General features: G+C 44.5%; 1 protein-coding gene across 4 annotated transcripts in view; it reads right to left on the bottom strand.

The window, feature by feature from the left end:
• Positions 1–15,000, bottom strand: part of LDLRAP1 (low density lipoprotein receptor adaptor protein 1) — a 182,976-nt gene that overhangs the window by 18,402 nt on the left and 149,574 nt on the right. For all 4 annotated transcript variants that reach the window (XM_061596584.1, XM_061596583.1, XM_061596586.1 and 1 more), the window contains one exon: positions 11,682–11,765. In XM_061596584.1, the coding sequence (XP_061452568.1) occupies positions 11,682–11,765 (84 nt within the window). The remainder of the gene's footprint in view (positions 1–11,681; positions 11,766–15,000) is intronic.

Here is a 15,000-nt window from a genome sequence, read left to right as displayed (position 1 = left end):
CACATCCACACCATACATTTAAAGCACTCGTATACCACTTTAACAGTCGTTGCTTCCTCCAAAGAATCCTGGGAACTGTGGTTTGTAATGGATACTGGGAGTTGTTGGGAGACCCCTGTTCCTGTCACAGAGCTACAATTCCCAGATTGGTTCAATAATCAATCCCTTTTCCCAGGGAACTCTGCAAACTGTAGCTCTGTGATGGGAATAGGAGCCTCCTTAACAACTCTTGGCACCCTTAACAAACTACGGTCCCCAAGATGCTTTGGGGAAAAGCCATGACTGCTGAAGTGGTATACGAGCACTTTAAATGTATGGTGTGGATGTGTCCTGTATGTGCATTTTGGAAGGGACAGAATATGATCCGTCAGTGGGGAGACAAAGGTGCTCTGTGCACAATCAGAAATAACACTGTCATTACTTCACATACTCCAAGAAGAGGTATTAAAATCAGGTTCTGAGATGGGAGTCCTAGTGTGCTGTGGCACAGTATTTATTTAATACTCCTTTCAGCCTCAAAAACACCACCCCATTCCCACTGCAAAGTGGCTACTGTTGATCCCATTTTAACCTCTGCCCTGAGCACAACACCATATCCCATTGTGGTCCATGCTGCTTCAGCTTAAGATGCTGAAGTTTTTCTGATGCATCAAAATTCCTACAGGACCTTTTAGGAAAACATATTTTTGCATTCCAGTCTCAATATGTCCTATTTTTCTTTCTTTCCTTCAAAATAAGCACACATTTGAATTGCAGATATCCTTTCCAAGTTGGGAGTTTCTGGAGACACGTTGTGGGGCACCGATTTATCTGGAGGCTCCTTAGGAGGGATCAAGCTGAAGCAGGCATGTCAGCTGGCAGATTTTGGGTGCCATCACAGATGGCAGAGCGACTGGCAGATCTGACCCATGAGGGACACGATTTCCTGGAAAACCCTTTGGTTCAAGCTTAATTTGAAATCAATGGGAGATGCTTACAATAAGAGCCTGCTAGATCAGATCTAATCCAGCATCCTGTTCTCACAGCAACCAATCAGACGCTTATTAAGGGAAACTCGAAAGCAGGGCCTGAACGCAAGAGCAACTCTGCCCACCAGCAATTCCCAGCAACTGGCGTTCAGGGGCATATTACCTCTGACACGGGAGAGAGAACACAGCCATCATGTGTAGCTAGTAGCCAGTGATAAGCCTTGTCCTCCATGAATTTGTCTCATCCTCTTTTAAAGCCATCCAGGCTGGTGGCCATCACTGCCTTTTGTGGGAGCAAATTCCAGAGTTTAAACTAGGCACTATGCGACAAAGATTTTGGTTTGTTTTAGTTGGTCCTGAATCGACATTCCCCTTCATTGGATGGCCCCAAATTCTAGTGTTATCAGCCCTCAATCACGGGGGCTTATGGAGAACTTACAGGTGGATCATGCCTCAAGTTACTTAGTGTGTGTATGTGGGGGTGGGGGCAGGCTACCATTTGGCTTTACCATCTTAGTTACCAAGATATCTTGAGCTAGCCCTGCAGAGCAGAGATAAGGAACCCGTAGCCCTCCAGATACTGATTGGCTAACTGAGTTTATTTATATGCTCCCTTTGCACAGCAAGCTGGGCCCAAAGTGGCTGACAACAAGGCACTGAGGAGGCAGTGTGCCTTACATATAGTTCAAAGGGGAGGGGGCATGTTGTTGGACTCCAGCTCCCATCAACCTCAGCCGGCACAGCCAATGGTCAGGGATGATGGGAGTTGTTGTCTAACATCTGGAGGGCCAGGGGTTCTCCACCTCTGCTTTAGAGGGACAAATGATCTCAAAGCTGGAGATGGACAACCACAGCTCTTTTAATCCACAGTCCATGCTGTTGGAAGAACATCCCACTGAGTTCAATGGAGCTTACCCCCAAATCTTTTATTTATTACGTTTTGATCCTGGCTTTCCTCCAAAGAGCTGAGGAAGTCAAGGGGAAGTCACTTCCGGGAAGGGTGACTTAGCCTGTGCCTGCTTTTGAGACGGGCTCCTGCCTCAAAAGAAGCTTATTCAGATATATCAGTCAGTTTTTTCTTTTTTTTTTGACTGATTAAACTTCTCCCGGGTAGGGAGAAACGAAGAGATTAACCTCAAAGCCTATTTTTGTTGGGACGACCAGATCTCATTAATTTATGGGACGAGGTCCAGCCGACGAAGGTGGGACGGATTTTCAACAGCAAGCTCTATCTGTTAAAGCGAACGTTCATCTTATCTTCTAAGAGAGAACGCACTAACAGGCAAGCACCCTTCTTTCTATATTTTTCTTTTACTTGACTTAAATTGTTGCTGTTTAAAAGAGATTTGCCAGATTGATCGGTTTTTGACATCTCACTGGGGAGCCATAACTTCTCTCTGCTACGCACTAATTAATAGCTTATCTCTGTTTTTGTTGCAAAAAGCTGTCCTGGATTTGCATTCTAAAGATATACACAGAAGAGGGATTTCTATTCCAGATTTTTATTTTGAAGAATATTATACTGTCTGAGACTACTCTCTTTTTGGTCTATTTTATTTTGACGAATCTGTTTCTTGACGACTGCCATTAATTGTTTCGATCCTGGGAACTGCATTTTGTTTACTTAACTATGGAGAGATAAGGCTGTCTGCTCTGTTTATACTGTGATGTCACCAAGTTTGGAGTATTAACCCAATTGTTGCTGAAATAAGAAGTGGTTTTCCTATATTTTTCTTTTAAAATGGCAATTAAGAAAGTGGCTGAGAAGCTGGAAATAACTATGTTTCAGAAAATAATGGATGAGATTGAGATAACGAAACAAAACCTGCGACAGGGTTGTAAGGAGCTGAAAGTTGAATTGAGTAAAATGAAGCAGGAGATTAAAGATATAGGGGTCCCTGTGAGAGAGGTGACCCTGGAAGGGGTCCCTGTGAGAGAGGAGACCCCGGAGATTGGAACAAACGTGGAACAGGAAAAAGATTTGGAGTCTATGGACTTTAGAAACAAAATCTATTGTTTGGAGACACAGGAGATTAAAGACATAGGGGTCCTTGTGAGAGAGGAGACCCTGGAGACTGGAACAGGGGTCCCTGTGAGAGAGGAGACCCTGGAGACTGGAACAGGGGTCCCTGTGAGAGAGGAGATCCCGGAGATTGGAACAAACGTGGAACAGGAACAAGATTTGGAGTCTATGGACTTTAGAAATAAAATCTATTGTTTGGAACTCAATGTTATCTCTGAAGAAATTAATGAAGATTCTAGAGATAAAGTTATTAATGGCATGGATAATCTTCTGGACTGGAATGATGTGATGGAGCCCAATATAGAGAAAATCTATGGAATTAACTGCAGCCATGTGACAATGGAAAAACTTTCAAGAGATGACCCAGTGTATTTTGAAAAAAAGAACAGAGATATGATTTTACAGCTGTATTTCAGCAACCTATTCAGAATGGATGGCAAGAAAATATTTGGGATAGAGGTAATTCCCATTAGACTCTTACTATATGACTATGGCTTTGACAGCAAGATTATTATGGAATACTGATAATGGAAGATTGGATACTGAAATTACTGGACTTAACAAGACTACTGAAGATGGAAGATGGAAAATGGAACTAATAGGGATAATAGAACAATGGCTACTGAAATTACTGAACCTAACAGATTCTGATGTGATGGATTAATTGAAATGTTTATTTTGACTATGGTTATGACAATAAGATTATCATAATTAGTAATGAGATGGATTAATCGATATGCTTATCTGGAAAAAAAAATTGATAGATATATTTCTTAAAGAATTGAAACCTCTCTTTGACTTTTTGTGGAAAGAATAAAGTAATGTTTATGAGATTTGATGATTAAGTAAGATAACTACTGGAGGAAAGTGATTTTATAATATGACTTAAGAGACAGGATTGTTATATATTATAGACTTATAACTGATTTGATCTTTGACAAATGGGAAGTCAATATTTTACTCTTTACTTTTTATTTTTGTTTTTTTTTCTTTTTTTCTTTTTGTTTAACTATTTTTGATTTTGTTTTTTGTCTTTGAATGTTTTATGATTTTGTCTTGTATGTTTTATGAAAATCTGAATAAAAATTATTGAAAATAGGAGTCAAGGGGAAGCGGCTATGTTGGCTAGCAGATTTCAGATGGCCATTAAGGATGCCAGAAGGAGAGGGCACTCATTTTATCTTCACAACAACCCCACAAGGTAGGGCAGCTCTGAGACAGAGCGACATTGTGGCTGAAAGGGGTTTTGAACCTGGGTGTGAAGATGGGTTGAGCAGACAGAGTCTGTTTCCTTAAGAATTTCTATCTCTAGTTCGAAAAACTTAACTTCTCCATAACAGGCGAAGTTGGCATGTCACGTTAACTCCCACCTGGTCCAGAATCAGCCGGATGAGCCTTCCTTTGATGAGTTTTGTTTAGCAGTGATTTAAGGCGAGACATCGCCTCCAGTCCCCATCTCTTCTTGCATGAATCTTCCTCTTCCCAAGCGTTACCTGCCTATGTAATGCTTACCGTAGACTCCTATCAGACTTCCTGATTGGATAATTCCTCTCCACCTGCCAATACCTCTCCCTGGCCTCAAGAGGGAAAAAATGAAGCTCCCTTTTGTCTGTCATCAAAATTTACCCTGGTGCATGCAAGCAAGACTATTGATCCTACAAAATAACAGGAGAATAACAAGAGAACTCAAAAGCTGGCTCACTGTTCTGTGACATTTTGGTTCTGATAAGAAATCTTGCCCAATGTGGTATATCGATCCTATGCAAGTGTATTTAGGATAGTGCTATTTTGAACTGTTTCATTTCCTCTCTTATTGCTTGCCCTGCTTCCTTGTCTTAAGTCTTAATAAACCTGCCACTGGGAACTTGGAGTTGACTGGATATTTTGTGTAGCCCCACGGGTCAGTCCCTCCTGCACGCAGGGCCAGTTGAACACCTTTCTAAAGGGAAAGTGGGATAGAACTTGCTCAGTGGTGACAAGGAATGGATGGATCCGGCCATTTTGGTTCTCTCAGTTTCTCATTTTTCTGGTTTAAAATTCAGTTGTCCATATTCCTGCAGGACATTTTCAGGAATTTTAATCCTCATGAAAACATCTTCAGCATTTTAGTGCGACTTGCTCCTACTAAACACATTTTTTGCATGCAATTTCTCCTAACATAATGCATTTTTCTCCTAATATAGTCATTTTTATGCACACTTTTACCTAATGCATGCATTTTTGTAAACATTTGTTTGGTTGCAGAACTGAATCACAAAATTCAGGCAAGTGTGAATTTTGAAGGATGGCTGTGTTTTTGGTTCTCATACAGATTTGGAAAGTGTGAATTGGCTTTACATACAAACTGAACTGAATTTCTCCCCATCCTGAGCAGTGCTTTCGGAGTTTGTAGCTGGCAGTGGACCCTCCTCTCAGACTGAAATTGCAGCTTTTTTTAGGGTTTCCCAAAGCCTGTGTAGGCAGGGGAGTGCTTAGGAAAGGGAGAGCATTGTACGCAGTCCTGCTTGGCAAGGCTGGTAGGTGCATCCTTTACATCAGATTTTCTCAGCTGCTCTAACCATTACACCATACTGTCTCTCATACACATGTAAAGGAGTGCAGCCTGAGGGTATAATACAAACTTACCACCACTACCACCCAACATGGTTATCATTGCATCCACAGCCCTGCTGCACATGGTGGCTGGGACAGAAGGTGTGTGTGTGGGGGAGAAGAGAGCTACATTAGTCTTTAGCGCTCAGGGATGGGACAACAGCTCCTATCAGCTTTGACCACTGGCCATGCTGGCTGGAGCTGATGGGAGTTGTCATTCAGCAACATCTGGAGGGACACAGGTTCCCTACATCTGCTGTAGCTGATGCAACAATCAGCCATTATGAGCCAGCAATGAGACTAGCTTTCAGGGTCTTCTACTGGCTACTCCTGCCTGCATGCTTGGGGCATGGTGGAAGGGAGAGTGCTGCACCAACAGAGTGCCGCTTACGTGACTCTGTTGTCAATGGGAGGTTAGCTTTGCCAGGAGAGCTGGGCAAAGAGACGCTTCTGCCCACTCCAACTCCCCCCCCAGCCAGCACAAAAGGAGTTTGAATTACTCTGTTGGCTTAAGAGGTAGAGTGATCAGCTTAATTGGCAGGATGATTTTGATGACTAAAAAGCATGGGAAAATGTTAATTAGTTGAGCTGAGTTAAAAGTCTTATTTACTTTTCTGAGTCTACTTTGATTATGGTTTGTTACTGTAGTAGAGAATGAAAAATAAAAAATATTAGAATGGTTGATTTCAATTATTAAGATGCAAATTCTTTTTGCTTAGGCACAATGGAACAGAGCGACCTGCCTTGTGCCTAAGTCAGACCATAGATCCACCTATTGCAAGACTGGGGAACGTTTTTCAGCCTGAGAGCCAGAGGCATAAGTGAGCAGAGGAATAAATGTCAATTTCACCTTTGGTGTTAGGTTCATTTCTTCACACTCGCACATCTGCTCTTCATCCCGACAAGCAAAAGGCATTATCAGGGTTCAAGACAGGCAAAAACTCCCCAAAACAATGCAAAGCAGGGCCGGTGGGGAGAGCGGCTTGTGAGGGAGTGTGGCCTGGGAGAGCCCTAGGGACCAGATAAAGAGGCCTGGAGGGCCACATTCAGTCCCTGGGCCTGTGGCTCCCCTTCCCGGTTCTATTGCCTACAATGATTGGCAGTGGCTCTTCAGGATTCCAGACGGGGGACTTTCCCAGCCCTGATTGGAGATGCTGGGGACAGGACTTGGGTCCTTTTGCATGCAAAACAGATGACAGAGCTACACCCCTTCAGATCCTCAAAAAGGTGCCTATATTGAGGCTTTGGCAACATCCGCAGATTAATTAAAACTTCTTTACATTGGTTGAAAGACTCACAAAAACTCCAGACTCAAAAATATTGGACAAAGCCAAAATGGAAATGGACTGCCTTCAAGTCGATCCCGACTTATGGCGGCCCTATGGATAGGGTTTTCATGGTAAGCGGTATTCAGAGGAGGTTTACCATTGCCTCCCTCTGAGGCTAGTCCTCCCCACCTGGCTAGGGCCTGCGCAGCTTGCCACAGCTGCACAAGCCAGCCCCTTCCTTGTCCGTAACCGCCAGCTGGGGGGCAACTGGGCTCCTTGGGACTATGCAGCTTGCCCATAGCTGGCAGGGCACGTAACCCCTGAGCCGCTCACTGGGGGGTGATCTTTAGCTGGCCCTTGACACCCAGGAGACATAAGAAGGGATTTGAACTCACAGACTCTGGACTCCCAGCCAGGCTCTCCTCCCCACTGGGCTATACCAGCTCTCTGGACAAAGCCAAAGCAGATTTAAAGATTCTGAGCACGGAATAATCATCTGGCCTTTCAACACCAGGCATTTTCTCAACTTTTATCTGCGTTACTCTGAGAGGCATTTTTGGAATGGAGTGGATGTTAAAGAGGATTTCTTTCCTATCAAATATACATGTGGATCAATGCAACACAGGCGGTTTAGATGGGAGCCCCTTTTATGAATGGCTTTCTCTGTGCCCCTTTGCAGTATCTCATGGGCCCAGATGGGAAGAAGACAGGCAGTGCCCTCTTCGCTCCCCCATCAGTTCATTTGAGGTTATTTGTGCCACGCAGGCTTCAGAAGATAGCCTTTGACACGAGACAATTACAAGGACGATATAGCTTAACAAAAATACTCGGAAGACATGACTCCATTTTTGCAAGCTGCACAATCCAGACCACTAAGAGTTTTAATGGGTCCCTGGGAGCGTTTGTTCTTTTCTTAGAAAGCTGCTTGCAAGAATGTGGAGGGCTGCCCCTCCCTGCCTTCCCTTTGTCTCCCAGAGGAATAAAAGGCACGTAGGATTCATGATGGAGGAGTCACAGAGGTCAAAAGGACTGTTCAGTCCTTGATGGATTTCAATCAGGAGGTCAATGACATCTGTGTACATGACGTGTACCTGAATTGCAGCATCTCTGGGACAGGAGGAAGGGATTTCAGTTACCAGAGATTGCTGATAACCAGAAATGTAACCCCACCTCCGCCCTCAGATTAGCTTCCGTGAGACTTGCATAGTGCGTGCGCACATGTGTAACAGAAGGTCCTTAAGGGGATCTGCATCTAAGCAAACAATATCAGAAAGGCACAGAGCATAATTCCCTCTATTTCCAATGTTCAAGCTGTGAATGGTGTTCCTTATGTAGCCAAAATGGCACTAACCCCACACACGAGGGAGGTATGAGTAGGTTTTGGGAAAGCCAAAAGTTTGCAGAAATTCAAAAGATTATTTAGGAAAAAAACCCTAAGTGGGTGAGGACTGAGTGTGAATGACTGTTGGGGGAACAACAGAAAATGCCCCTAACATTGTAACCTGTTTTCATAGGAGAGTTGCTCCAGTCCCTTGATCATTTCGTTTGCCCTTTTCTGCACCTTTTCCAGCTCTACAATGTCCTTTTCAAGGTGAAACAGACACAGCAGTTGCACCATGGATTTGTATAATGGCATTATGATGATTACCCAGCTGGAAAAATTCATTTCCAGTATGTGCATTAGGGCTGAGCCAAACAGAGAAAGAGAGGGAGGGAGAGAGTGCACGTTTGCACGCTTTCACCAAGAAGCACATCCACTGCAAAAAGCCTTTTCCATTTTGAAGTTCTGCTGGGAACATCCAGCTCTTATTATTTTATGCTTGTGTGGGTGTGCCTCAAACTTTTTAAAAAATGAGGAGGGGAGGTAACTCTACACTCAAAGGATCCTAGGTTCAATTCCTAGCATATGCAGTTAGAGGATCTTAGTTAACAGGGCTGCCCAAGAGGTGGGCGAACTACTGTTCCAGTCAGCAGTGGCAGGTGCCCATTGGGACTGGTGGGGTGGAAGGCAGGGAGCCCAACAATAGGTGGAGCCAGAGCCAATGACAGGCAGCGTCAACTAATTCCATTTTTGTCCCCATCCTCCTCCTTGCTGAGTTCTACAAAGGCGACACTAATAGAAGCTGACAGCCAATGCTACCCCCTGGACTGGCTGCAAGTAAGAAGGCAGGCAGGTGTGGGTTGGTCAAGGACCCTGAGATTGCTAGGGTGCTGCCTCACTCGCTCTAGTGGGCCAGCCTCCACTAGCTCAGGTAAGTGGGCTGGGAGAAGGCCTCTCTGATCCTGAGACACTGGGCAGCTGCTGCTAACTGGAATATACTACCTGTCCCCAGTCTGGTGCCCTCTAGACATTTTGGACAACAACTCCCATTAGCACCAGCCAGCTTAGAGGTCAGCTGCCAATCAGCAATTAGACAAAGAATTGGGCAGCTCGCCTGCACGAGTGAACTCTCCCTCAGTGCGCAGAGTGCAGCCATGCAGTAAGTTTTGGTGTCCAACAGCAAATGTAGCAGCAACTCTATTTTAATCACCCCACGTTTTCAAGCTAATTTTCTAAAGCAGCTCACTTGCTTTTTGTTTTAACAGAACACAATATGAAAATAAAACACAATATTTATAAAGTATCAAATAAAGCACACCAGCATTAAAAAGCAGCAGAAGGCAGGTTTCCCCCCCTTTGTTAAGGGAGTGGAAGGCCCAAAGGGTAGAGCACTTGTTTGGCATGCAGACGTTCCCAGGTCTAATCACAGGAACAGAGCAGAGCTTGGAAAAGTTACTTTTTTTGAACTACAACTCCCATCAGCCCCAACCAGCATGGCCAGTGGATTGTGCTGGTGGGAGTTGTAGTTCAAAAAAGTAACTTTTCCAAGCTCTGGAACAGAGGAAGCTGCCTTATGCCATGTCAGACCATTGGACCACCTAGCTCAGTATTGTCTGTGCTGACTGGCAGTCCTTCAGGGTTTCAGACAGGGACCTTCCCAGCCTTACCTGGAGAGGCCATGGGGGTTTGGATCAGGGACCTTCTGCATGCAAAACAGATGATAAACCACTGAGCTATGGCTCTTCTCCAGAACGAGACAGAGGAAGGCACCTTATACAGAGTCAGACTACTGGTCCATCTCGCTCAGTACTGTCTACACTGACTGGCAGCAGCTCTCCACAGTTTCAGGCATGAGGTGTTCCCAGCCCTTCCTGGAGATGCTGTTGGGGGTTGAATCTGGGTCCTTCTGCATGCAAAGCAGATGCTCTACAACAGTGTTCCTCAACTGCTGGGTATGTGTCTCCCCCGGGGGCATATGAAGGTCTCGGGGGGTGGGTGCTTCCAAAAAATGTGTGCAATGTACGTCAAATTTGAATAAATATATATTTTTTAAAAATTACATGTACTTTGATTCATTGTTATTATTAAGTCCAAAAATTTTATTTATAATTAAAAGGCACAATATTTCAATCCTGCTGCAGGGATGAGACTGTGCTGGGACCTTCAAGGGGCAAGCATTTCCACCTGCCTTGCCCCCCACCCCTGCTCTTAGTGACATTTGTTTGGGGATTGTCCTTTACCAGGAAGATGAATGTTTTTGGTTTGCTGTTCCTGTTTTTTTAGCTTTTCCGTTATTGTTAGTTTTTATTGTTAGTTGTGATGTTCCTATATTAATGTATATATGGTAAGTGTTGTTGTTTAGAAGATACATGGTAAGTGGAGTGAAAGAGGAGGGGGAGTGAATGGGCTGTAGAATGCTAGATGATTGGCTGAGTGTTTAAAATGGCTGAACGTATAAAAGGAAGAGTGAGAGGGGGGGTGGATGAGGTGAACTGAGTGGGTTGCTTGGTGGGGTTTAGAGAGTTGTTTGCCAGGAGAGAGTGGAGAAGGAGGGGGGTGGAGTTCGGATTAGTATTGAGTAAAACCATATGCTTATGTGCCTTAAGAAGAAATCTTGTTAATCTTGTCAGCTTTGTTATCTTTAATAAAGACTTAATTTGGTTTACCAAAGGCCTGATCCTTGGCTGGGGTTTCACAGACCGGAAGGGAGGGTAAGGTAATGACCAAGGCTGAAGGGAAACTGTAACAAATGATGGCAGCGGTGAAGAGAATAACAATACCAGTATTCAGAGTCTCTGGGAATACTAGTATTAGGACGTGACTGGTAGTTGCCTAGCAGGGGGATCTGTTGAGATCTGTGCTAGAGCGGGGAGAGAAACAATAAAAAAAGGACAGTCCGGACTGGTGGAGTCCCTGGTGGTGCCTAGTGACAGGCAGTAGCCACGCGCAGGTAGGAACCTGACAGGGAGAGCCAGGGAAGGGCGTCACATTAGTCTCTTAATGTTTTGATGTTTGCATGTTCTGCTTTGTACGTCGCTTAGAGTGGCTGACAATTCAGCCAGATAAGCGACTGATAAGTCAAATAAATAATAATAAAATAATAATCCTTTGGAAAATTAAAATAATTAAGGGAACTAGGTTTGATGCGGGGCGTGGCATTTTTATGTGAGCTAAAAAGGGGGGCTGAGTTAAAAAAGGTTGAGGCACACTGCTCTAGAGCAGCCTTTCCCAACTGGTGTGCCTCCAGATGTTGTTGGACCACAACTCCCATCAGCCTCAGCCATTGGCAATGCTGGCTGAGGCTGATGGGAGTTGTTGTCCAACAACATCTGGAGGCACACTGGTTGGGAAAGGCTGCTCTAGAGGATGTCAACAGTTAAAAACCCTGGAGAGAGCTGCTGGTCCTGGTCAAGACAGACCAACGGTCTGACACGGTACAAGGCAGGCGGTTTCACATGTCATTCTCCATCGTTCCCCTTTTAACAGAATCCGTTTCCTTGGTCACTTACATCCTTTTGAGGAGGCAGAGCTATCTGAGCTGGGACTGCTGGTGCTTTCTCCTTCCAAGATGGCCTTTTCCCGCTTCTCCTTCTCTGATAGGGAAAACAAAGTGAGACAAAGAAACCTTTTAGTTTGTTTACCTGCAGCAAAATTTTAAATGTTATATTTACTAACAAGCCACAAAGCTGCTTCATCACCTTACAACAACAACAACAATCTTTATTCACAGTCAACTGACCACAAGTACAAAGCATAGAATTAAGTATTAAAGGATAAAACTACTTAAAAACAAAAACTGTGGCAAACAGCAAAAGCAGTTCAGTTAATTACCATTCACAATCTTACAGGGTCTGGTCAAAATGGCCAAGTTCAAAAATTTTGCCACTTGCACAGTAATTGCCTTATCAGAACCCTCGAGTAAACAACAGAGGTGAGGTACTTCACACCTAGGGCCTGAATGTGGCCCTCCAGGCCTCTCTGTCTGGACCTTGGAATTCTCTCTAGGCCACACCCCCTTTCTCCTAGCCACACCCCTCACTGGCCCTGTTTCACACCCCGAGTGTTTTTGCTTGGCTGGAATGTGTTCTTGAACTCTAATAATGCCTGGCGCTCTCAGAGAGGCCTGGGCCATTTCCAGCTTTTTAGGCCCCTAACCACAATAAAATTAAAACTGGCAACACCTTAAAACAAAATAAGGGACCAAAAATAGAGTGAGACATACTTTTATTATTATTATTATTATTTAACTGATGCTTTTCTAACCTTTTCTAACTGTGAGAATGTGACACATTTTGGTTTGAAATGTATCTGTCATGAGCCCCGCTGGAGGGGGGTGGACCGACGAGAACAAAGCGGAGGAGGAGGAGGACTTGTGAGAGGCCGAGCGGGAAGCTGGACTCAGAAGGTGCCCCAGCTCTGAACTCTGACAGTTCAACTCCAGCAGCTCTGGATCCTCCTGTGGAGAGTCAACCTGACCAGCCAGTTGTTTCCCAGCCTGATGCTTCCCCTCTCCCTGCGCCCGCGTTGCCCGCAGGCAGCCCTCCTCCCTGAGGGGGAAGTGTGACGATGATGGGGCTCTGCCTTCACCTCGTGCCAGGAGGCGAATGCGGCGGGAGATTCAACAGGCACAGTTGAGGCAGAGTCTTCACCTGCCTGCATGCTCCCAACAGTGACAGTTAGCAAACGCAAGTAGGGTCCCCACTCAGCCTTACTTAAGCCGAGGGAGGGGGGGGAGCAGTTGCTGTGTCAACGTCTTAGTGCAGCGAAGTCGTGCCTAGTTAGACCTAGAGAGATGCTCAGTTCTGAGTAGGCCATAGATAGATTCATGAAGCGCACTGAATTGAAACTGTCTTCTTACTTCAATAAAAGGAAAAAAACACAGCAGTCTGAGTCTCAGTTCTTCAAGTTCCGGCAGGACAGCATCAGATGTCAAAAAATGTCAAAGTGTCTAAACCTGAGCCCCTGGGCCAGATGGCCCTCCTGACACACACCCACCCAAACTGGCCCTGGATAATGTCTCTTGCTTGTCTGGATGAAGGACATAGAGGATGTATGAATGTGTGTAGAAACTAGCCTGCTGTGCAAAGGTAAAATTTACATTAATTGCCCTGCCCACTTTTGCCTCTGGCCCCACCCACCATTGACATGTGGCCCCTGGAAAGTTGCCCAGAAGTGAATGCGGCCCTTGAGCTGAAACAGATTCCCTACCACTGCTTTACTCATACCCAATGTAGGGAAAGAGCATACATTCAGCAGCATCCAAGGGACCATTCCAAGCAGAAGTACATCCACAGTGCTTTGAGGAGACACAGAGTTTGGTACCAAGGGTTGACAGTGTGTGTGTAGTAATATTTTAAAAACTGAATATATTCATTCCAACCTTATTCTCCAGAGACACTCAAGGGTGCCTAAGAAATCAATCATAAAACCACTAAAATCAAGTGCAATTCTCCAAAAAAAACCAACTCCCAAATCCATCACACCGTCAAAATAACATAACAATATTCAACAGATTTAACAATTCCAGCAGCATAAGATAAACATCTTCCTGCTGTTAGCAAAGTCACTTAAATAATGCAGACAGAATCCAGAGAGAAAAGTCCTGATAACACTTTGCTGAGCAAATTGAACAAAAACAGCGTGTAGTTTGAGGCCTTATACATAGCAGGAAGACATGAAACCAAAATACAGACTCCCCCCCCCCAGAACTACACAGCTAATCAGAGCATGTGCTACCCAACTGAAGATCATGCTTCTCTGCCTGGTTGCTAAGCAGCACCCCCACCCATCACTCTCTTGGCTAGTTGACTTTAACATTAACAGAACTAATCCTTAAGTTACAAACTCACTGAACCCGGCTATTGCACTTCCAACACCTGAACCTGTGCCTCCCTGTCCCCAGCCCCCAGAGGGGGCTTACCCGGTTAACATGGTCCTCTGAGTAGCCACAATTTTTCTTTCCCCACAGTGACCCTACTACAGAATCACTCCACAGCACTCTGGGGGAAATTAAAACAGCAGCTTTCCCTGGGACCACCATTTTAATTTCCCACAATGGCCCAAAGCATTGCTACATTGGGGACATTGTGGGTAATTAAAATGGCAGCCACCTGGGCTGCCTAGCATTGAGTACTGGGGATGGGGGCACAGGGATTAAGAGAAAGTCCAGGGCAGTTGTCAGCTGGAGGCTGCAACAATGCCCCAAGATGCTGCATAGTGATGCTGGTCCTGAACAGGAACAGCAACCACCTGATCACCTGGCATGAAAAAACAATGCATTTTAATCGATCCAGGGTACATGCCTTTTTCTGCACAGAAACTGATCACACAGCATATCGTCATATACGAAGCGTCTCTAAGGCAGCTTAGCACCTACATTTTGTTAAATTAATAAATATGTAATTTTTTTTAAAAAAAATAATTACTTGTTTTTAACTTTTTTGTTGATAATTTCAATGGTGTTTTTTTTGTAAACTGCTTAAAGGTTTCTCACAATCAAGCGGTATATAAATTTTGTGAAAAAAATAAAAATACGTTACTGGAATCTAACAACTTGTGTTATTCATGATGCTTCTCGACTGGTCTGTTTCGAGGACGTGCGTGCCACATATTCATAATTTTAATGTTTTTTTACATTTTACATTTAATGTTTTTATCCTGCCTTTTGGCTGGAAAAAAGCAGGCATCCCTAGAGTGGCTGAACAGCACATAAAATACAAATGAGGCCACAGTTAAAATAAATTAAGATCTAATTAAGGGAGATAGCAGACATCAGTCACCACCTCCCAGATGTTGAGGGTTTAATCCCAGCCACAAAAGCAGAATAAA

The sequence above is a fragment of the Rhineura floridana genome, chromosome 15 (assembly GCF_030035675.1).
Source record: "Rhineura floridana isolate rRhiFlo1 chromosome 15, rRhiFlo1.hap2, whole genome shotgun sequence".
Taxonomy (NCBI): Eukaryota; Metazoa; Chordata; class Lepidosauria; order Squamata; family Rhineuridae; genus Rhineura; species Rhineura floridana.
Note: the sequence above shows the minus strand (reverse complement) of the source record. Positions and strands in the feature narration are given on the sequence as shown.